This window comes from Pezoporus occidentalis, unplaced genomic scaffold, assembly GCF_034315485.1.
Source record: "Pezoporus occidentalis ecotype Australia unplaced genomic scaffold, CSIRO_AGI_Poc_V1 ctg65, whole genome shotgun sequence".
Taxonomy (NCBI): Eukaryota; Metazoa; Chordata; class Aves; order Psittaciformes; family Psittacidae; genus Pezoporus; species Pezoporus occidentalis.
Window position 1 is genome coordinate 699,319 of NW_026915998.1, and position 21,591 is coordinate 720,909.

General features: G+C 57.1%; 4 protein-coding genes across 6 annotated transcripts in view; 1 reads left to right on the forward strand and 3 right to left on the reverse strand.

Moving 5' to 3' along the window:
• RPL36A (ribosomal protein L36a) overlaps positions 1-15,611 on the forward strand; it is a 46,643-nt gene extending 31,032 nt beyond the window's left edge. Inside the window, exons 1-5 of one of the 2 annotated variants that reach the window (XM_062640462.1) lie at positions 12,960-13,104; positions 13,381-13,486; positions 13,692-13,759; positions 15,345-15,467; positions 15,549-15,611. In XM_062640462.1, the coding sequence (XP_062496446.1) occupies positions 13,102-13,104; positions 13,381-13,486; positions 13,692-13,759; positions 15,345-15,467; positions 15,549-15,569 (321 nt within the window). In that variant the 5' untranslated portion in view covers positions 12,960-13,101 and the 3' untranslated portion in view covers positions 15,570-15,611. Of the gene's footprint in view, positions 1-12,959; positions 13,105-13,380; positions 13,487-13,691; positions 13,760-15,344; positions 15,468-15,548 lie in introns of those variants that run through there. The other variant, XM_062640463.1, reaches the window with a different exon arrangement.
• Positions 231-1,507, reverse strand: TIMM8A (translocase of inner mitochondrial membrane 8A). The gene is made up of 2 exons (XM_062640443.1): positions 1,303-1,507; positions 231-1,041 (listed from the first exon to the last, which is right to left on the reverse strand). The coding sequence occupies exons 1-2, from the start codon at positions 1,420-1,422 to the stop codon at positions 880-882; spliced, it is 282 nt and encodes a 93-aa protein (XP_062496427.1). The 5' UTR covers positions 1,423-1,507; the 3' UTR covers positions 231-879.
• On the reverse strand, positions 1,583-9,179 carry BTK (Bruton tyrosine kinase). Of its 2 annotated transcripts, none has more exons than XM_062640440.1 (18): positions 9,047-9,179; positions 8,806-8,904; positions 8,502-8,570; positions 7,908-7,989; positions 6,313-6,441; positions 6,162-6,229; positions 5,473-5,648; positions 5,128-5,190; positions 4,856-4,910; positions 4,583-4,665; positions 4,357-4,484; positions 4,143-4,217; positions 3,662-3,833; positions 3,201-3,417; positions 2,642-2,706; positions 2,111-2,229; positions 1,864-2,021; positions 1,583-1,790 (listed from the first exon to the last, which is right to left on the reverse strand). In XM_062640440.1, exons 3-18 carry the CDS (start codon positions 8,544-8,546, stop codon positions 1,719-1,721), a joined length of 1,707 nt encoding a protein of 568 aa, XP_062496424.1. In that variant the 5' UTR covers positions 8,547-8,570; positions 8,806-8,904; positions 9,047-9,179; the 3' UTR covers positions 1,583-1,718. The 2 variants fall into 2 exon arrangements, with proteins under 2 accessions (XP_062496424.1, XP_062496423.1); XM_062640439.1 differs by having other exon boundaries at positions 9,028-9,177.
• A 383-nt stretch (positions 15,612-15,994) lies between the features above and the next one.
• On the reverse strand, positions 15,995-21,591 carry GLA (galactosidase alpha). Its single transcript, XM_062640461.1, has 7 exons — positions 21,407-21,591; positions 20,962-21,136; positions 20,573-20,750; positions 19,084-19,175; positions 18,038-18,199; positions 17,317-17,514; positions 15,995-17,147 (listed from the first exon to the last, which is right to left on the reverse strand). Exons 1-7 carry the CDS (start codon positions 21,583-21,585, stop codon positions 16,884-16,886), a joined length of 1,248 nt encoding a protein of 415 aa, XP_062496445.1. The 5' UTR covers positions 21,586-21,591; the 3' UTR covers positions 15,995-16,883.

Below are 21,591 nucleotides of genomic sequence, written 5' to 3' on the forward strand. Positions count from 1 at the left end.
GCAGCAGAAGAGGAAAAGCCACAGCCTCTCCCAGAAACAAGTTCAGATTCATGGGATCAAATTAATTGAGCAACAGGTCCCAGTTCAGAACAGACCTTCCAGCCAAAAGATAATTACAGCCCCTCCCTACTAATTGCACAATAAGCAGGATCACTGGGAAGGAGGGGGAGTGGCAGGGCCAGATTTTCAGTCCTCAGTGGCCATCTACCTGAACAAAGGAGAATCTCATGTTAGAAATTGACCCAGTTAATATTTATTACGTTGACCAGGGGAAAGCAGTTAATGGAGCGAGTCAGTACTGACACAGTTGTGCTGCAGTGTGAAAACCTGTCGCTTTGGCCACATGAATGATTTACCTGTGGAAAGTAGTCCCCAGTAGTGATACCGCCTGGGATGATCACTGTGCCCAGCAAGCTCTTCTCACTAAGGGTACCTCTCCCAGATTGAGCAGCGATGACACCTACAGGGCTTGTGTCTACCCAGGAGGGTCTGTTTTGTGCAGCACCATTAAGGCAGCGCTCACACGCTGGCCTCACACAGAGCTGACCTTCACATCAGCACTGGGAGCACCCCCGAACGTGAGCATCACCACCCCTCCATTCAGCCGAATGGGTGCCTTCCAAACGCTCCCCGCGGAGCACCGGGAGCCCTGGAGTCCCAGCACAAAGCCGGCTGCTGGCCCGCCTAGCCAGGAGCAGCACATTGCCCTGGGGAGCAGCGACTGTGCCTCTGCCGTGGGCTCTCATCTGGCTGCAACTTCCCCGAGCCTGGCATTGAATTAAATCCTAACCCCCAGAGCTGCTGCCGCCGGCTCATGCGGGCAGCAGTGACCAGGAGCCGGCGGGGGGTGGCCGGTGTCCCCCGGGGCACGGGTCCCGCTCAGTCGGACAGGCTCTCCGAGAAGGCCGACTTGGACTTCTGCGTCTGCTCCAGACGGTTCAGGATGAACTGGCTCGTGTCGATGAAACGCTCCACGCAGTTCACGAAGCACGTCTCGGCCCGGCTGTCCAGCTTCGGGCCCGGCTTGTCCATGCACTTCTCCTGCACACAGCGGGGGACCCATTGGTCCCGGACGTACACACCCCCGACCCCCCCCCCCCTCGGGGCCCTCCTCCAGCTCATCCAGGCCCCCCGACCGGGGCTCTCCCCGTCCCGTCCTCCCCTTCCCCACGAGCCCTCCGCACCCCTGGGAATCACAGTGCTCCCATAGTCCCCGTCTCCCTTCTCCCCCTGGGGACAAGGGTTCACCCGCCCCACCACCACCACCCGCCGCGGCGGTGACCGGAACCGGGCCGCCCGTACCCAGCAGAGCTCGGTCATCTGGTGCACCAGCTGCTGGAACCGCTGCTTCTGCGTCTCCACCTCGATGAAGCGCTGCAGCTGCGGGTCGGCAGCGCCCAGCCCTGCGGCGGACGCGTCCATCCCGGTACCGGTCCTACCGGTACCGCCGGGTCCCGCCGCGCCGCGACCTTCACGTGCCGCGCCACGCCGCCGCCACCGCGCGTGCGCCGCTCCCGCCCCTTCCGCGCCTCCCGCGCCGCGCCGAGCGCCTCCTGCCGGCTGGGCGGTATCAGCGCGGAGCCATCGTTCGGAACGGTTTATTGAGCGGTCCCGGGCCCGCGGACCACGCTTCGGTCCGGGGCTTGGCGAGGGGCGGCCGTGAGGGGCCCCTCGGGTGCCGTGTCCCGCTGCAGCGGCCCCGTGGTACCAGCCCGCGGTCAGGGCTCCTCGTCCGGGATGTCCAGGATGCCGGCCAGCAGCGCTGAGAACGTGGGACGCTCCTCCGGCTTCTGCAGGGAGAGGGGAGAGCTGCGGAGCCGGTCCCGGCACCCCTCGGTGGGCACCGGGCTGGGGGCCGCTTACCTCGTGCCAGCAGCTGTACATGATGGTGTAGACCCGCTCCGAAGCCTGCTGCGGGCGGTAGAGGCGCAGCCCCTGGATGACGTGCTCCGTTGTCTCGCTGTTGTTGAACCTCTCGTAAGGCATCTTCCCCAGGGAGTAAACTTCCCACATCAGAACGCCTGGCACAGGGAACGGCGGGCACGGTTCATGGCATGGAAGCAGCTGTGGCTGAAGCTGCTCCCCATCTCCGAGTCATTCAGGCCCTTACCAAAAGCCCAGACATCAGACTTGCTGCTGAACTTGCTGTACAGGAGCACTTCAGGGGGAGACCACCGCACTGGGAACTTTGACCCCATGGAGCTCATATACTCGTCATCTAGAACGTACCTGCAGAAGGCAAAGAGATCAGGGTGCCTGCCTTGCACTCCACAGGTTACTACTACAGGCCAAAAGGAGCTGGCAGCTCTCAGAGTGACAACAGGTTGGCCTCCACATGGGTTTCAACAGGCAGAAACAGGGTGACACAAAAGCATAGCCACAAAAAGGGGGATGTGTAGAGAAAGTTGCCTCCAGGAGACTAGAGGTGGGAGAAAGAAGCAGCAAAGAGAGGGGGATAAGGGACAGGGGAAGTAAGAAAGGGATGGTGGAAAGGAGAAGTGGAAGGTTGAGGCAGATAGATGAAGCAGAAAGACAGGGGAAAACAAAGGAAAAACAGAGCTGAAGGACCAAGATGTAGAAGAGACTGAAGGAGGAGCTGCAGGACTGAGACAGGAAGGTGACACAGACACATCCACCAGACCTGGAAAGGCCAAAATCCGATACTTTCACAATTCCTTGCTCATTCACCAAGCAGTTGCGAGCAGCCTGTGGGTGGAGAGATGGAGGCAGTCACTCCTACCTGCTCCTGCCTCCAGCGTCCTGCTCATCTGCAGAGGGGCAACTTCTCTGGTGGGACTTTGAACAAAGCAGCACCAAGAGGAGATCAGATACAGCACCCGGCAGCACTGCAAGCTAGCGATGCCAGACCAGGGCTGACAAACTGCAGGCTCAGCTTTTGATGGGGGTTAAGAGGTCCCTTTCATGTCAGAGCCAGCGATGCTGCCTAACACAAACCCTGCCCTAGCCACAGATTGATTTCCCATCTGCTGGAAAACTATCCAGTCCTGCCCTTTCTGCAATCACTGCTAACTCACTGCAGTGACTTAGAGCATCCTGCCCATGCTCAGGTGGGCAGGGAAAGCTTAGAGGGATGTGCTGCAGAGCTGCCTCTCCTCATCATGATGAGCTGGACCCTGTCTGTCCAGGACATGCTGTGGCTGTTGCTCAGTTGGAGAGGCGTCCTTCAGCCCCAGGCCTACCAGGTCCCGGTGCAGGAACTGCTTGGATTCCAGGTACTCCATAGCTTCACAGACATCCTTGCACATCTCCAGCAGCTCGGCAGGCTGGAACCGCCGCCGAGGTTCCTTCAGGAAGTTCAGGAGGCAGCCGTTGGCCATGTACTCGGTGATGATGAAGATGGGATGCTGCTTGGTGCAGACCCCATAAAGCTGCACGAGCTTCTCATGAGACAGGTTCCTGTGTTGGGGACAAGAAGGGCAGTTCTGAGCATCTAGAAGGCCAAGCAGCAAAAGCAGCATCCGTGGATAAAGAGTGTGGGAAGGGAAGGTGCTCCTGGCCCAGGTGATGGTGGAAAAGCTCACCAGGGAATCAGGACAAAGGCAGTAGGTCCTTGGATGCATTTTGCATCCACGCCACCCAGAGGCGCAGCCGTTCTGGCAAGGCAGGTCCAGCACTGACCTGCAGGCTGCTTACCACTTACATCATGACTTTGGCTTCATCGATGAACTCGTCCTCTGACATGGAGCCCTCCCTGATCATCTTGATAGCAACGTTGTACTGGCCTCTCCACTTCCCGTACTTCACCACACCAAACTGTCCCGTCCCCAGTTCCTTCAGGAAGGTCAGATCCTTTGGGTCAATCTCCCACGACCCTAGGATAGAGAGAACAAGCATAATGCGGGTGCAGGTGGCCTCCCTGATCTAGCAAGCCCAAGAAGAGCTCACAAGCCTTTGCTGCCTGAAAAAGCATCCCCAAAATCCATGAAATCTGAGACTTGTTCCTCCAAGGGATGGGGAGCAAAGCAGTTTATGGCATCTCTTGGTCAGAACTGTCACCAGAGGGCCAGTGAGTGTTGGGAAGTGATTCCTGGGAAGGCTGTGAGCCCTTGTGCCATGGGACAGGCAGGATCCCAGCCTCAGGAAGTCAGTGCTGCAACCAGGGAAGCGTGAGGCCATCTTACCATAGCCGAGGCCTGCTGTGGAAGGAGCACTTCTCTGGTGTTGAGACACAGGGTACTTCAGTCTGGATATGAGCCCTGAGACACAAGAAGGTAAGACTGCCACGCCACACTTACCCAGCAGGGAACACAAGCCCCCCGCCTTCAGTGCAGGAAGGTGGGGATACTGTTGTGTCAGTAAAAGCACTGCTGGCCCCACTGTGTCCCCCACACTGACCAGCAGAGTTGTGTTGGTGGTAGGTGATGAGCTCCGGGATGGTGTTGAACACGTGCTTTTCTGCCAAGTAATACTGATTCTGGGGGGTGCAGCACACAACATAGTGGCGGATCATGCCTTGGGGGTCTCTGGAGAGACAGTATGAGGGGTCAGCAGCGTGGGGAGGACAGGCAGAGGGTGAGGGGTGCCACTGAGGTAGGAACAAGCTGTTCTCGGATCCACTTACACAGAGGACTTGGCATAGACGGACACAGTGTACTTCCCTGTCTTGCTGGTGGAGTCTCGGACAATGAAGCCTCCTTCCTTACCCTGAAAGGGGACAGCGATAGAGTGGTTATGGGGTGGTGTAATGTAACAGGCAAGACATAAAGTGAGCGGAGTCCTACTTCCAGTCCCTGCCTGAGGGGACATATCCTGAAGAGGTCATGTTGGGGTACAGATGGTTCCTGGGCTGTAGTGGTCATGCTCCCCTCCCAGGAGTTTCCCAACTCAAACTTACCTCCTGTTTGAGCAGTTGCTCTGCTTGGCTCCGGGTGATGTTCTTTGAGTACCACCTGGAACAGGGACACGTGTCAGGGAGAGCACCACAACCACTGCTGTCCCCAGCCTGGTCTGAGCCTGGCCCAGGACAGGGATGACTGGAGGCTCTTGAAGGGTAGGGAAGAGGGAGACTGACCCAGCTGGGCTCACAGGCTGTGTGTGTTTAACAGAACTGCATGTAAAAATCTCTGACCATGTGCAGCTTGCACCATCCCTGTGCCCTCTACTCACTCAAAGATCTCCAGGGAATTGCTGGTTTCAGTGACATAGTTGCTGGGGATGTATCCTTCCCTCCTGCAGAAGAAAAGCAGCCGGTCACACACTGATGGAGGAGGCCAAGGGGAAAGCAGGTTCCTGCCCCAGAATGCTGTGTAGAAATGGGCTCAAAAACCTTGGTGCAAACCCATTTGGGTTCACGCTGCCACAGCCTGCTTCAGTCTCCTGCACTGTCCTTATGTGCCACCCCACATGGCAGCCTGCTGACTGTCCTAACCCCCAGGATGCTGAAGAGACGTGTTTGCCACCAGTGCCATGGCACCGCGAGAGGCCACTGCAGTGGGCAGTGGGAGCTCTTACCCGTTCTTGTCACGGGCCTTCCACCAGGGCAGGTGGCTTTCCTCCAGGATGAGGTACTCCTCGCCCTTCTGCAGCTGCAGGTCCTGCGCGTTCATGGGCAGGTAGTTGTAGAGGGCCACCACCTTCTTCATCTCGCCCGCTGTGCTGGGGGCCGGCTCGGGCGGCAGCGGCTTCATCTTCGCAGAGCAAGGGAGAGCATGGGACAGGGTGAGGCTGGCAGACACACAGTGCCCAGGAGAGACCCTCCCCAGGCCTGCTGGGCAGTGGGCTCAGGCCAGTCACTGCAGTGATTGCCTCAGCTCCCCCATGTATCTCCACCAGGAGACCAATGCCCCCCCTGCCCCAGCACTTTTCATTGCAACATTTCCACCTCAGAGACCCGTCCTCACAAACTATAAGAGTTTCCTCTCTACATTTTGGCTTAACCTGTGACTCCTCCACCCTATCCTGGGGCTTCTCCATCTTCCCAGCTCCCCCTGGGGAACCTCAGGGGTGAAATCACTTGACTTTCCTCCAAGCTTTTGATTCAAGCTCCTTCTCCCTCAGGGTACCACCCTGACACCCCTTCTCCAGAGCAGTGCTCTGGCCTGTACATCTCTGAGCAATGCCATTGAACATGTTGGCTTTTCCCAGTTAGTCTGCTCCTTAAACACCTCGGAGCAAACCCACATGCTGCTGCTGGCCCCCACCTGGTCCTCCTCAGGCGTGGGGGGAAGAGGCTTCTTTGTCTTGCGATGCGACCGCCCAACTTTTAAACCTTCCGAACAGAAAAGGGACTTAAGGTGAGGAAAGATGCTGCGGCCTGGGGACAGGGTGAGGGGAGGGTGCCCAGTGTCTTACTGCCATTCCTGCTCTCCAGGATCTGGCAGCCCATGGCATTCTTGGCTGTCTGGGAGCAGCACAGGTACTGGCCGTCGATCCAGAAGCAGGGGTGATACTTCTGTACCAGGTCGCTGTTGTACCGGATCACTGTGGCAGAGAAGGGATGAGTGCTGTGTCCCCGGCACGCTGCAGAGAGCTCTCTGCTCTCTCAGTGCAGGTGATCAGCCCTGTTAAATCATTCCACCCTCTGCTGTGCTGCTGATACACGCCCACATGAGGCCCTGCTGAGGGTTCACCTCAGCTCATTGCTCCTGCAGCCAAAATGTCCAGCATCCCCCAGGCTGCTGAGGTTTGTGGCTCTTTTGATCCCTTGATCTTCAGAAGTGGGGAGGGAGGCCAGTGCTGTGCCTGGCTTGTCCATGGGGATAGCAGGGCACTGCCACCATCCCTGCCTGCTCAGGTACTTCCCTTGCTGGGATACTGCTCCTTTGCTAGGAGACAACCAGCTTCCTTGTGCTTCTCCCCAAGCTAGAGGGACAATTGGATGTGCCAGAACACCACGAGAGTGCGGTGCTGGCCCACAGCATCTCTGCAGGGATGAGGGCATCCCGGCACCTAAAGACCAGCATTTCCTCTGCCCTTTTCCCTGTGGATTTCCCACTGGCTTCAGCTGCCCCAGCAGCCTCCCCTGCTGCAGCAGGGAAGTGGGAGAGAGCTGCTGCCTGCTGGGGAAGAGCTGCAGGGCTCTCGTGAAGTAACAGACTTCCCCGTTATCAGCCTGCGCTGCTTCCGCCTGGCGGGGCCAAACTTCCCTGTGTCAATTCAAGCAGCTATCAATCACCCACCAGCACAAAGCCACAGAGATGCACACGCACCAAGAGGCACACACAGGCAGCTCCAGCACCCAACCGTGAGCAGTGAGTTGAGGTGAACCCTCAGCGGGGCCACGTGTGGCTGTGTATCAGCAGCGCAGCAGAGGCTGAAATGATTTAACAGGGCTGATCACTGCATTCAGGGAGCAGAGGGAGCTCTCTGCAGTGTGCTGGGAGATCCTGACCAGCTTTACACACCCTGGTAGTGCTGCTGCAATGCTCAGCTCAAGCAGGTAGCACCTCATGCCGCAGAGTGTTAGCTCAGCAAAGCTTGGGGTGGGCTGGGAGAGATGCTCCCTGGCTTCCCACAGGCTTTTGTTCCCAAAGCACTGGGGGCTCTACCCTCGTGTTCCAGGCCAGTGCAGCTGTGTGGCCACATCTGCTATTTCCTTTAGCCCTCAATAACTTCTGAGCCTGCTCGAGCTCATTTGGAGCTCGCAAGCGCGAGAGGGCAAGAAGCCTCAGCTGTGGTGGCTATGGTGGGGCAGAAGTCAGAGGGTGATAGAGGCGAGTGTCCACATCCCCAGGCAGGAGCAGCTCAGGGGTGTTAAGGAGTGGATGTGGGGCAGGGTCTTATGAGTGCTCAGGTCACAGGAGAAGTTTCTGATCACTCTTCTGCAGCCATGGGACAGTGGAACCACGAGATAACCAACCCCGGAAGCCTGGTGCTCTGGGTCACACCACACGCACAGCTCATGGCTTGTGTTTGCTTGGGGGGGGGCGCAGAGCCCCCAAACTCACCGCTCTTCAACTGATGGATCCAGCGTCTGCGCAGCTCCTCCGTCGGGGAGAAGACGTAGAGGGGCCCTTCGTCATAGACCACCTGCAGGAGCACACAGCTCAGCACCCACTGGGGGTCTCCAGGGAGGATGGGGGGAGCCGAGGCTTATGGCAGAGCACAGGCTGTGCTGTGTGTGCTGCCCTTCATGCTGCTCACGGGACCGTGACAGAGAAGTTCTAAATAAGCCCCTTCCCCTGAGACTTTCCACTTCCTTCTCTGACTTTCAGTGTGTCCAGAAGGGGCAGGCAGCTGGGCTGGGAGCTGAGTGGGCACCCTGCAGACAGCATCCCTCCAGCATGGGCCGTGGGGCCGAAAGAGGCACAACAGAGCTCAGAAGCTGGTTTGCATCTAAGCTGCCCCCTTAAATAGAATCACCCAACCCGAGGCTCACAGCGCTCACCTGCCTGCCCCATGCAGGACTGACTGCAGCAGGGTGTCCCCAGATGGGTGAGTGATGCCTGACATGGGGGCAGTGATGCTGGGTTTGGCACCAAGTCCCCCTCTGGTCCTCCTCTGCAGTCAGTGGACGCACAAAGGGTGCAGTGGGGACTCACCTGGAAGGGGTAAGGGAACCGTTCGATGATGGAGATCTGCTCCATGTTTGTGGAATCCTCTCCTTTTCTCTGGAAGAGAGAGGCAGAGACATGCTGGCATCCTGCTGCTCGGCTGCTGGCATCTCCCATGGGACCCACAGCCTTTGGCATCCCCCTGCCCTGCATCAAGCCAGACCCCTGGTATGGGCTATGGGTGCAGAGCCCCCCATGCCAAGTAGGGCTGTCCCCCCATTCCCACCACCCCAGAGCAGGGTCCCTCTCCCTACTTCCCCAGCGAAGGGACACAAGCGGGGCCCTTCCTCACCGGGACCTGCCGCTCAGGGGGAGGGTTGTGCTCAGGCACCACTGTCTCCACACAGGTGATCTTCTCAATGTCCACTGAGCCCTTCTTGCTGCCCCGGCGCTGCAAGACACAGGCTTGGTTTGAATGATCGTCAAGGGAGGCTCAAGCCAACCACTGTCCCTGTCCAACCACCCCTTGGGCTGGCAAAGGGACAACTGGTGAGCCCTGTGGCCGCCGACTCACCCCCCGTTCAAAGTCGTACTCATAGTAGGACAGCTTGCTCTCTGTCAGCAGGAACAGGCGCTTCTTGAAGTTGAGGGGAGATGTCTTCTTCTTCTGCTGTGAGCGCTTCAAGAAGATGCTCTCCAGGATGACACTGGCCATGTCGGCCCCGCCGGCCTCCTCTGTGCTGTGCTCGCTGCGTGGCTGTGGGCAGCACAACACCAGCACAGTGCTCGCTGCTGGACCTCACTTGGTGCACTGCCTCCACTGACCAAGGGGCAGCCTGGAGGTGCTGGGACCACCACAGCAGGGATTCAGCTGCAGAGGTGTGCGGGCAGGTCAGTGTGGGGTGGCTGTGATGGGACCTCTCCCTCTCCTGTCCCCTCTCCGATGCCAGGCTGTGGACCAAGCCACCACCCGGATGGCTTTGGCTTCTGACGGATGCTGGAGGGGCCCCCCGGGTGTGCTGATGGACAGACAGACATAGATAGAGAGGGAGGAGTGCAGAGCCTGAGCAGCAACACCCAAAGGGCTCCCTCCTCCCCTCCAGCATCATGTGTGTGTGTTTGTGTGGGCTGCTTCCTCCTGCCACAGCGCAGGCACTTTGTGCAGGGACGTGCTGAACTGCCTCTGTGGAGAGAACAGTCCCTGAAACTTGTGGGTAGGTCCTGGCCTCAAATAGCTGCTGAGAGCACAGAGTAGCCCTAAAGGCATCCTTCCCCTCTGTGTGCATGGAGCCTGCAGGAGAGCAAGGATGATGCTCAACATTCCTCCTCCTCCAGGCTTGAAGGGATGCCTCCAGCCAGCAACCAGAGGGGTTTGATCCTTCCCCAGCCCTCCTCAGGAAAGCTCTTCCCTTGAGCCTCTCCAGAGATGGGCCAGGCAGAAAAGGGCTCGATTCAGAGCACTGCATTCCACTGCTGCCCTGCCTCCAGGGCTGCTGGAACTCTGCCCCTGGCCCATTTCTTGGAGCATCCTGTACCCTTTCATGCTGCACTGTGGCACCCAGATGGTTCCAACACCCCACAGAGCTCTGGGCTTCTCTGAGGGCTGTAACCAATGCTTCATTCCAGACTGGATGTATCAGGGAGTTCATGAGCTACACGGGGCCACTGCTGAACTGTGACCTGGAGCCCACATCCATGTCTCCTGCCCTGCCCATCTACATGCCTTGCTCCTGCTTCACCTCCACCTTCTTCCTGTTTGCTCCTACAAACACAGCTTTAGAGAGTATCCCAGGAGAAGCAGTTTCCCTCCCCGCTGCCCTCATCTTCTCTAGGGCAGGCTCAGAGGAGAGCTGGAGCCAGGGGTTGAACTCCCTGCTACCCAGCCAGGCAGCACGTCCCTTCCCCTCACACAGGAGGCATTGGCTCGGCCACGAGAGGCACCAGGTTGGGACCAAATATGCCAGGACCTGGTCCCCATAGCTGTGCCACTCTCTGGGGCATGCCCAGCCTGGGGGGCAGGAGCAGGGGTGTTCCCCCATGCACTGGTGATGCCCAGACCCTTCCAGCACAGATCCTGCAATCCTGCCTCGCTGCAGTGGCTATAGCCAGAAAGACTGTGAACAAGCAGGGTTCCTGCTCCTAGCATCCCCTTTCCCTACCCTTGTGGCCCTCATGGGCCTTTTCTGCTTGTTTGGGTGGTTTAAAAAACAAAATAAAGCAAAACCCCCTTAAGCAATGAGTTGTTGAGAGTTCTTTATAAAACCCAGCAGCCTCCACTGGCAGATTCAAGCCTGGGGAGAAGGGAACTGGGGTCCCTGCTGAGCACAGGGCAAGTGGCTCGGGTTGCCACTGACAGGGTGGTGGGCAAGCCCAGAGTGACCCCAGCATCCCCCTGTAGCCCCATGCCTCAGTTTCCCTAGCTATAAAATGTGGCTGCCATCATGCATCCCCCCAACACAGCCACAGGGGCTGAGCAGAGCAGCCTTTGGGCTCCATCCCATCCCATCTGCAGAGCTGGGTCTCCAGCAGCTTTGCCTTGATTCACAGAGCCGGGTCAGCACCAGCAGTGCCGGGCAGATGGGACACATCCCGTGTCCTCTGGGGCAGTGCTGACATGGGTATCTCAGGGCTCTTCTGCCCCAGCATGGCACAGCCACCCTGTCCCCAGCACTGCTCCCTTGTCCCCAGCATGGCACAGCCTCCCTGTCCCTGGCTCTGCCACCGGTGCTGCTCTGTCCCTGCCTGTCCCTGGGGGTGGTGGGTTCCCTTTGGGACTCACCCTGCAGCCACTGCTGCTGCGCTGTGACAAAGCAGAGGTGGCAAGTGGGTGGCTGGAAGCATGTCCTGTGTTTGTCCCCAGCGCGTGTGACTTCCTGTCGCTGTCACACCCCAGCCAAGAGTGCTCTGACCCCACCGCCAGGCCCGGCACACACTGCGGGTGCTGTGCCCCACCATGCCCCCTGCACATGTCCTGCTAAGGAGTGCTTGGCCACCACTCTTTGATGGGGGCTGGCATACCCAGAGCAAGTGGGAAGGGTGACAGCGTGTCTGCGAACGACAAACGCCACAGCCCCCGTGCGTGAGGTGCAGCCTGGAGGGTGACAACAATGAAGAGGAAGGAATCTCCTGCACAGGACAGACTCGGGAACAAAGCCAGAGCTGCCCTCCAGCAGCATCTACTGCAAAATGCACGGGCAAAGAGTGCTCAAAGGCACTGCCAGCACCACGACCCCCTGCTCTGCTGCACCGCTGGGTCCCTGGCACTCATCCCTCACCCTGATTCCATGCTCTAGAGCACCGTTGGTGTCCATAGCACACACACCACCCTGATCCCATGCTCTGGAGCCCAACTGGGGTCCATAGCACACACACCACCCTGATCCCATGCTCTGGAGCCCCACTGGGGTCCATAGCACACACACCACCCTGATCCGCTGCTCTGCAGCACCAGTGGGGTCCATAGCACACACACCACCCTGATCCCCTGCTCTGCAGCACCAGTGGGGCCCATAGCACACACACCACCCTGATCCCCTGCTCTGCAGCACCAGTGGGGCCCATAGCACACACACCACCCTGATCCCATGCTCTGGAGCCCCACTGGGGTCCATAGCACACACACCACCCTGATCCCATGCTCTGCAGCACCAGTGGGGTCCATAGCACACACACCACCCTGATCCCCTGCTCTGCAGCACCAGTGGGGCCCATAGCACACACACCACCCTGATCCCCAGCTCTGCAGCACCAGTGGGGCCCATAGCACACACACCACCCTGATCCCATACTCCACTGCAGCCCCAGAACCCCCCCACACCCACCAAACTGCTCTGCTGCACTCTGGCCTCATGGTACCTGTCCCGTCCTTGGCCTGCCGGGAGCTGCCCAGGCTGTGGGACAAGGCTGAGCCTTCCCAGCTCACCCGCTGCTTGCCAGCATGCGGCTGGTGCCCAGGACAGAGGTGCGAGGCCACAAGCAGGCACCGCACGGCTCCCTCCTCCCCGCACTGGCAGCAGGGCACCGCCACCCTCGTGTTCCAGCGCTGTCCCCACACCGCACGCGGCAGCCCCCGGCCCCCCTCCGCACTCACCCGGCCCTCCCGCCGCCGCTCCGGCCCGCAGGGGTCCCGCCGTGCCCGCTGCCCGCGCCCGCCCGGGGTGGCCCGACGGGGCCGGTCGGGGTGGCTGTGGCGGCAGGGACACGCAGCGGGGTCGGTGGCACAGGGAGGAAGGCCGGGCCCGACCAACCCCACCCTTTCAGTTCCCCTTTCCCTGCTCTCTGACTCAAAGCAGCAGCTGTGTTTCCTCCTGGGCCGGCCGGGGCTGCGGGTGCTGCGCATCGAGGGGACGAGGGGCACCCACATGGCACGGGGCCGCGCTGCAGGGCAGCTCCATGTGCCCCCCTCCACGTGCCGCACTGAGTGCATCGCACAGGGTTACTCCATGTACCCGCAACCTTCCGCACCCCCCCGGCCACCCTCCGCACCCCAACTCCGCCGCACCTCGCACCCTCAATCCCCCTGCCCCGCTCTCCTCCCGCCGCAAGGCGGCGCCACTCGCGCTCCCTGCGCTCCTCCTCTCCGTAGCTCACCACGCCCATCCGCTTCCGCTTCCCGGCTGCTCCTCCTCTTCGGGCTGCAGCCGGCAAGATGGTGAGTGCCGGCCGCAGCGGGCCCGGTTCTATCCGCTGCCATCCGCCCCGGAGGCGGCTCCCTCCGCCCGCCCGAGGCGCCCGCCGCTGCGGGGGGTGCTCGGCCAGCGGTTAGGGCGGGTTAGGGCGGCGGGGGGGAGGTCGCAGGTCCGGGGTGAGGGCACAGGACCTAACCGAGGGCAGGGGACGGGCGGCCGGGCTGAGGTGCGTCGGTGGCGGCGCTGCACGCCCTGAGCCGTTCCCGGCCGCGGTGACCGAGTTCCCCCGTCCCCTGCAGGTGAACGTCCCGAAAACCCGCCGGACCTACTGCAAGAAGTGCGGCAAGCACCAGCCGCACAAAGTCACCCAGTACAAGAAGGGGAAGGACTCGCTCTACGCCCAGGGTAGGCCTGGGGGCACGGCTTGAGGGAGGTTGTGTGGGACCCGGGTGGCCACGTCCCACGCCGGGGTGACGGCTGTGGGAGAGGAGGGTATTGCTTCTGGTCTGGGGTGCCGCTGCAGACTGAGTTCTGCTAAGGGTTGGTGAGCGGCAGCTGTGCTTTGTGCAGTGTCTCGAGTCGTTGCCTAAAGAACCGTTTCTGCCTGTAGGGAAAAGACGCTACGATAGGAAGCAGAGCGGCTACGGGGGGCAGACTAAGCCCATTTTCCGCAAGAAGGTGAGTGCTGCTTCTGGAAGGAGGACCTGAAGCGTTCATGGTAATCTACATACCAGTTGAAGAGGGATGCTGCAGCCTTGTGCTGGTCCTGTGCTCAAGCCATGTTATGGCAGCTCTGCGGGTAGTGGTGTCCGGGGAGTGTAAATTGCCCATCCACGTAATCCCTGCTGCTGTTGTTTTCAGGAGTGACGATGTAGCATGTGTTCGCACAGCAGGTTGTGCAGGGAGCCTTGATGCTGGAGGGGAGCAAGGTCTTACTGGGAGTGATGCTTTTAATGAAAGGAGCGTTTTCTTCATTGCTTGCCAGTACAGCTAGGGGAAAGGGAGGCTGCTGCTTGCTCTCCTTGTGGTCTTGGAGTGGCAGTAGTTTCTCATTGAAACTCTGCCGGGTTTGTGAGGCTCTGCACAGTGATGGTGCTGTCAGTGCAAGGGTATGGTAGAAGCAAAGCATGTGCATCTCGTGGGGCACCGCGGGACACAACACGGTTTTCTTGCAGTCTTCTGGCTCTAGGGAAATCCTTATCATTGAGCCAGTACAAGAGAGCTGCTGTGTTAAGCCTTCCCCAAGAGTTTCAGAGCAGCAATGCGTTCTGTTACAGATGAGCTGCAGGGACCTGCTGCTGTCATCCTCTGTCCTTCGCAGTGTGTGGATACTTGGAGCTGTGGTCTTGCCTGATTTCCTTGTGTGCCTCTATGTACCTCCTGCCAGGGAGTTGTAGGGGCCCAAGAGCTGTGGTATTTGCAGCAGGGCAGCAGAACCCAATGGCTGATTTGCTATAGTTTTTGTGTGAACTGTTCAGTTACTTACTAAGCTGCTTGGCTCATTGCTGGAAAGTCTGGTGTTGTGCTGGAGATGTTCAGGAAGTCTTCTAGCAAGAAGAAAATGAGACAGCAATTCCCCAAGTTGATTTTCTGTCAGGAAGTAGGGAGACCTTGCAGAAAATGCTGCTGCAGGAGGTACACAGAGCAGCTGTACTGCTCACAGTCTGGCGCTCTGCTGCTATACCCTGCCATCCCCATTCCTGTTTCTTTCTAGTCAGTGTGATATGGGTGATTGGGCGAAGCTGGTAACTGGTGATTACAGCTCTGTACAGCTGCTACGGCAGCTTTGGGTTCTTCCCTCTGTATGTGTGGGTTTCATCCAACTTGTCAGTAGCTGCGGGTCTGCACTGGGCACATTTGCGTTCTGAGGAAGGTTGGTGCTGCTTCTAGATGTATCTCTGCCTGGGATTCTGCTGAATTCCCCGAGTGCTGGTGGTCTCCCACAATGTAAAGTGTGTGTTTCCAGTGTGTTCACTGGCATGGCCTTGGGGCGTGCCTGAGCTCTGCAGGAGCCAGCCCTGCCCCACTGAGCCAGTGTTCTTCATCGTGAAGGTACCAATCCAGTATTCCTGTACTGGTCCTTAATGGTTCTGCCTGGTTTTTAATGGAGGGAGCCTAACTCTGTTGGTAGTCTTTTTATCTGCACTGTGAGAACAAGCTGCTGAATCTTCAGGAGTGCAGATAGCATGCTTTTCCTGACAGCAGCACTTTGTTTGCTTGTGGACGTGTTGTGCATTGATACACTCTGCTCCTCTCATCCCAGGCTAAGACTACAAAGAAGATTGTGCTGAGGCTGGAGTGTGTGGAGCCCAACTGCAGGTCCAAGAGGATGCTGGCAATTAAGAGGTGCAAGCACTTTGAGCTGGGAGGAGACAAGAAGAGAAAGGTAGGTTTGTGTACCATGGGGTGGATGAGGGTGACAGCATTCAGTGGTGAATGAACTTACTCCATCTCTTCATTCTTACAGGGCCAGGTGATCCAGTTCTAACCTGCTTGTTGTTATGGACCATATTAAAGTATTTGGAAGTGATCTGGTTTTGTATTTTCTCTTGGTGTTGGGGTTGGACTCACAACTACATCATCCCAGCAGGAAGGTATTGCTTGCAGAGCTGCTTAGTAAGTGAACAGGTGTTATCCAAAAGCCCTGCCAATGGCTGCAATCTCCTGTCTTCCCCAAGAGCTGTTTTAGAATGTGTGTAGAGCCTGAGGCTCTGATGGATTTTGCACCAGTGGCTTCTGCCTGCAACAGGGACTGTATGGCTGCACTGTGTCAGCTTTACTGCGTGTTCTTTGTAGTAAATCCTTACAAATCCTACAAGAACCTAGTGACTGGAACAACTGTGCTGTCATCTAAAACCTGGTTTAATTTCAGATACTGAGCTGCACCCCTGTATAGTGGAACTAAGAAAAAGCTTGGCCTTTTAAAGGGATATTTTAATCAAAGTGCTTAATCACAGAAGTAAGAACAAATCCGTATACCCTGATTGTGCAGTAGTCAGAAGAGAACATACTCGTACATGATAGTTGCATAAGTGATTATCCATTTCCTGTCTGAGGGACCTGTGTTATTGAACCTAAAGGTTACTGCAGCAGTGGAAAGCAAGCACACAGGTACTTCTTGGAGGCAGCTCACATGATAGGATCTCAATTGTATTATGAAGGACTTGTCATCTAAAGGGAAGTGTCCCATCACTGGTGAAGGAAAGACTCCTGGGGTAAGGAGAAACCTCCAACAGCTGAGTCCCAAGACATACTTACTCACATGCATACTAAGCAGGCAGCTGTTAAGAAAGCAGTTGCTAAGAAGTGCAGTGATTTAGGCCAGTCCCTGAGTGGTCAGAAGGTAGACGTCCAAGCTCTGAAGGGAGTGTTGGGTTTCTTGTTCCTGGGCTGTGTGCTCCAGCCTGGCAAAGCAAGAGCAAGGCAGCCAGGGTGTTTCCCTGTTGTCCCTGAAATGCTCAAGGAGCTGTAAGATGCTGCATGTGTCCTCTGCATTTCCTTGGTAGTGGCAGTGGATATGACCAGTTGCTGCCCTGCCACAGTCCTTAAAGCTCCTTGGGGAAAGAGTTAAGTGGGTGAGATGCCAGGGAAAGGGTAAACAAGAGAAGCAGCACCCCTTTCTCTGTTACCTCCTGGTAATGGAGCAATGCGTATTTGTCACCTTAGGCTGAAGGTTTAAAGTCCACATAGAAGCACTTGAGTAGCAAATGCCTGAGGAGAGAACAAAGGCACCCACCCCACTTCTTTTGACAAGAAGTTTAGAAAGAGCCTGGCACTTACAAAGAGATTGTCTTTGTGCCTCCTATAGTGCCACTACTTTGAGCAGCACAGTGCCTGTCGGGTTGACCTCCACGCTCAGGGAGGACACCCAGCTGTACACCCCGCAGTCCCTGCTGGCTGGCAGGACCTGCCACACGGAGCACGCTGGGTTGCAGGCCAGCCCGTTGCCAAGGAAGGTGAGGGGGAAGGTGAAGTTTCGGGGTCCCCCAATCTCCTGCTGGTTCAGCACTGCCACAGCATAGGCTCGGCCAGACAGGGGCCGCTCCCACAGCTCAAAGTTCTTGTCCTGCAAAGGAGAAAATAAACGTGTCAGGGGAGGCAGAACTGATGCTCTTCATGCCTGAATAAGAAGGCGTCAGGAATGAGTGGGCTCACTTGGCTCCTGTTCCCAAATCCTAGCACTCCCCTATAACCCAATGTATCCCCTTTATGAGGAGAGTGGCTGCCTGCTGTACCTTGGTGATCTGGTATCCCTGCTTGCCCAGCGGATCCTGGTTGATGGCGATCACCTCTTTGTTCTGGAGCAGCCACTTGGCCTCAGGACTAATGTGCCGCAGGTCGTTGGACATGAAGAGGGGAGCTGCCATGATAGCCCACATGGCCATTTGAGTCACTGCCTGGTCCCAGCTCAGCCCAAAGTTTCCAATCACCAGCTGTGACAAGAACACAAAAGCACCTGGTAACACTGCTTGTCTAGGAGAAACTGAGCCACCAACACAAGCACTGGTAAATGGCCGGATGCTGAGGGTGGGACCCGTTTTGGAACTGGTTTGATAGCCTGAGTGCCAGAAGCAGGTTGGGAAAGGCAAGGCACAGGTACTGGGGCAATTCAGGATGAACCACTGGTACAAGGAAAGAAGGATCCTCAACTTGCTAGGCAGCATTTCAAAAAATCTGCTTTTGGATGCAGCTACTCCTTCCTTACAATGCAGGGGATTCCCTCTAGTGGGAGATGAGCACTTCAGAGACCTTCCCACTGCCACACTGCTTGCTGAGGCTGCATGACAGAGACAGCACTTCCTTGGTGTTATCTGTAGCTGTAGTTCTCTTTCCCTTTCCAGCCAGGGGTGCTCTCATCAAGCTCCTGATCCTGGAGCCCTGTCAGCCCTTCACCTCAATGTTCCTCCCTTCCCATCCCTCTCAGCCTACACCTGAGGTGGGTGTTGCTCTACTTGCCATGTCAGGATCGTTCCAGCCCCCTGGCCCAGCTATCTTCACAATGCTGTCCTGGTGAAGTGCTGTCCAGTCCAAGATACTCTTGATGCTGCTCCAGGAATCATAGACGTCAAAAAAGTTCCTCCAGTGATTGCAGTACTGTTTGATCTCTGTGTAATTGGGCTGCCAAAACAATGAGTGTGATTAGCCACAGAGCCTGACTGTACAAGACCATACACAAGGCTAGACCGGATGAGGGATAATTTGGGGAAGAACTATGATAACACATCAGCAACCATCTGGATGATCTAGTTGGTTCCCTAGGATGCCTTATGCCCACTAATTCCAGGCTGCCATGCTCCAGGCAACACTATTGCCTCTCTTGGGAGAACGGTTGTGGCCATCCAGGTCTGTTAGAAAATTCCTTTGAGCACTCTTTCACTGAAGGTATGATGAGGCCAGTGGGATTAAACTGTGACATCCCCGTAATTACAGTCACTTCTTGGGTTTACACCCTTTGGTGACTAATGCATTAATTAGGAGGGAATGGCACCATCCTGTCATGGTGGCACAGGGGAAGCCAGCTATGGGTGGAGAGTCTCTCATGGATCCTGGGTGGCAGAAATCTGTTGGTAAACAGTGTGGAAAATTCCTGTTGAATAAGCTTTCCTAAAGTCTCTTTCCTGGTCCCCAGAGGTGGTGGTATGGCTGAGTCCTTACACTTATTCCGTCCACTCTGTCCAGAAGGAATAACACCAAACTATCTGCTAGCTGTGTCTGCACTACCAGTGTTTTCGTGCTTGGCTCCTTGGAGACAAAGCAGATGGATGTTGCTGTGCTCTCTGGCATGCTCCAACTGGGCTGTGCCTTCATGCTGCAGGATCCTATTGAATTCAGCAGAGTAATGACTTGCCTCAGGTATCCTTCAGGGCTCTAGAGGAAAACATGGTTTTCCTACACTTTACAGTCTTGTTCTCTGTCAGATGGGCAACAAGTTTCTCAGGAGGCTGTTCTGCACTCTTAATGGTTAATTTCTTCCAGGATAAGCCTTGAAAAACATTCCTTACCTGCTTCATGGGCCTCAGATAGAAAGGCCACTCACAGGAATACACAATGCTCCTTCCAGTCCTGTTCAGGGCCAGAGACATGCGTCTGTAACCTAAAGGAAGAGGACAGACAGAGGTTACACAATCTCCTCGGTCAAACAGAGGAACTTAATCTAACATTACAGGTTCAGGTTTCAGTCCAACTCTTGCTAAATCAAGGCTGAACACATTGCAGCAGGAACACCCCAGGGGAGACAGGGGAGCTTACAGTCTGCAGCCTTCCAAGGACAGGTGAGCTCCTTCACAGCTTTGCTACAGGTCACGGGCAGGCTTATTGTTCTGAGACTGTTGATCTCTGTACATCCAGCCATGAGAAGAGGCTGGGGTTTTGCTGTAAGGCTTTTTTTAACTCTAGATACCTGGGAAATACAAGTAGGTATCTATCAAACTGCTGGGTACAGCTGCACTGGGTTAATCTTGCCGGAGTATGTTCTTATGAGGCACTTGTACCATATGGACTGAGCAGGAATGCAAAACCACTCGTTTTTCCTGTCTTTGTCCCCAGACAGCCCTGTTAAGTCCTTTTTAATCAGAACGGAGGGAATGAAAAGTTTGCTCTCTCCCCTGGAACTGCTTCAATACAACTGGATTGTACCTTGGTTACATCTGATCCAACAAATGCTGAGCTCAGCTGTCATGCTGCTGAGCTGTGCTCCTGGCTGCAGCAGCTGGCATATGCCCCACTAACTGCCTCCTATGGGATTGTTAATTGAGCAGGTTCTCCCTGCCAGGCAGAGCGTGCAGGATTCCTGCTGCCAAGCACCATGGTGCTGAGTGTGACAGCAGTGAGAGCCCGGTCAGAAGAAAACCACATTCCAAGTCGCACCACGCTTCCCACAAACCTGCTCCTGTGGCACTGGATTTGCCTGTGCTTGCAGGAAGTCTGTACCAAGCCCCCTCAGCACTGAGCTATGGAGCTTTCAGCTGCTGACTTGCCAGCCCATGTGCAAATAACTTCTGCACTAGGATTCGTACTGCCGGGCTTTAAAATCAAAACTCCATCAGGAGCTTAATGCCAGAATTCCCTTTCTTTTTTTCTCTCCTGTTAAAAGCCCTGGTAACTGCCCTCTTTATGGCTGACACATGCTGCTCTTGCTTCAAGCTGTTCTGCACTGGCACGGCCTCAGCAAAGGATTAAGGGTTAAGTGTGTGGAACATTCTGAACTTTCCAGTAAGAGCACCACAGAAGGTCAAAGCCTTTGCTGTGCTTAGAGCTGAGGCAGCATTCTGCAGAGAGAGCCCCCAGGAGGGCAAGCAGGTAAAAAACACTAGCGCCAGCAACACTCACTACCTTGGAACAAAGTCTCATACCTGCTTCTTTAAGCATATTCTTCAAATGAGTACACTCAGGGAAAAGCAACTCCCTGAAGCCCACCCTGGGCCTGGAATTGCTGCTGCCTGCAGAACATTCCCACCCTGTGGTGCACTGCAGCCTTGAGCCCGTGCCTACCTTCTGCCAGCAGCTCCAGTGTGTCAGAGTTGCAGCCATCAAACTTCAACAGGTCCACGCCCCAGGAGGCAAAAGTTTGGGCATCCAGGTCATAGTGGTTGTAGCTGCCAGGGAAGCCAGCACATGTCTTGTTCCCAACATCGCTGTAGATTCCCAGCTTGAGACCCTTGGAGTGTACCTGCGCTTGCAGACAGAAAGAGAATTGGGGATGGTGCAGTTGTAAGGCAGGAGGGAGTGAAGCAAACCCCACCCTGTCAGGCAGGGGTTTACCTCAGCAGCTACACAGCCATTCCCCATCCCGCCTTCCCTCTCCTCCCCTGCTCCCAGCACGGCTGCAGGTCAGGTCCCTGCCTGCCATCACTGCGGGCACCGTGACGGGTGGCACTCACGTAGTCAGCCAGCTTGCGGATCCCGCTGGGGAACCGCTTTGGGTCAGCCTGGAGCCTGCCGTGCTCATCCCGCGTCGGGGCCATCCAGCAGTCATCAATGCAGATGAACTCATAGCCTGCGTCCCTCCAGCCCTCAGCAACCATCACATCGGCCATCTCCACAAAGAGCCGCTCGCTGGGCACGGGGAACGAAAGCAGAGAACGTGGCAGCCACACGTCAAGCATCGATACCACAAATCCATGGCACGGGTTTGGAACCGGGTGATCTTAAGGTCCCTTCCAACCCAAACCGTTCTATGACTCCCCAAGGGGCAGGGTGGAACTGCGGAGGAGTGAGGGAACACACCGGGCTAAGCCCGCAGAGCACCGCACTGTGCCGCTGCCCCCTGCCCTGACCCCCCGGTGCGGGTACCGGCGCTCCCGGGGGGCACCCGGCCGGCGGTACCTGACGCAGCGGTGCGGGTCGGTGCCGCAGTCGGTGCCGCAGAGGAAGCGCTCCCAGTGCAGCCAGCCCATCGGCGGCGTCCGCGCCAGCCCGTTGTCCAGCGCCAGCACCGCCGCCACGGCCGCGGCTGACAGCAGCGCCCAGCGCAGCGCCCGCCGCACCGCCGCCATCGCCGCCATCGCCGC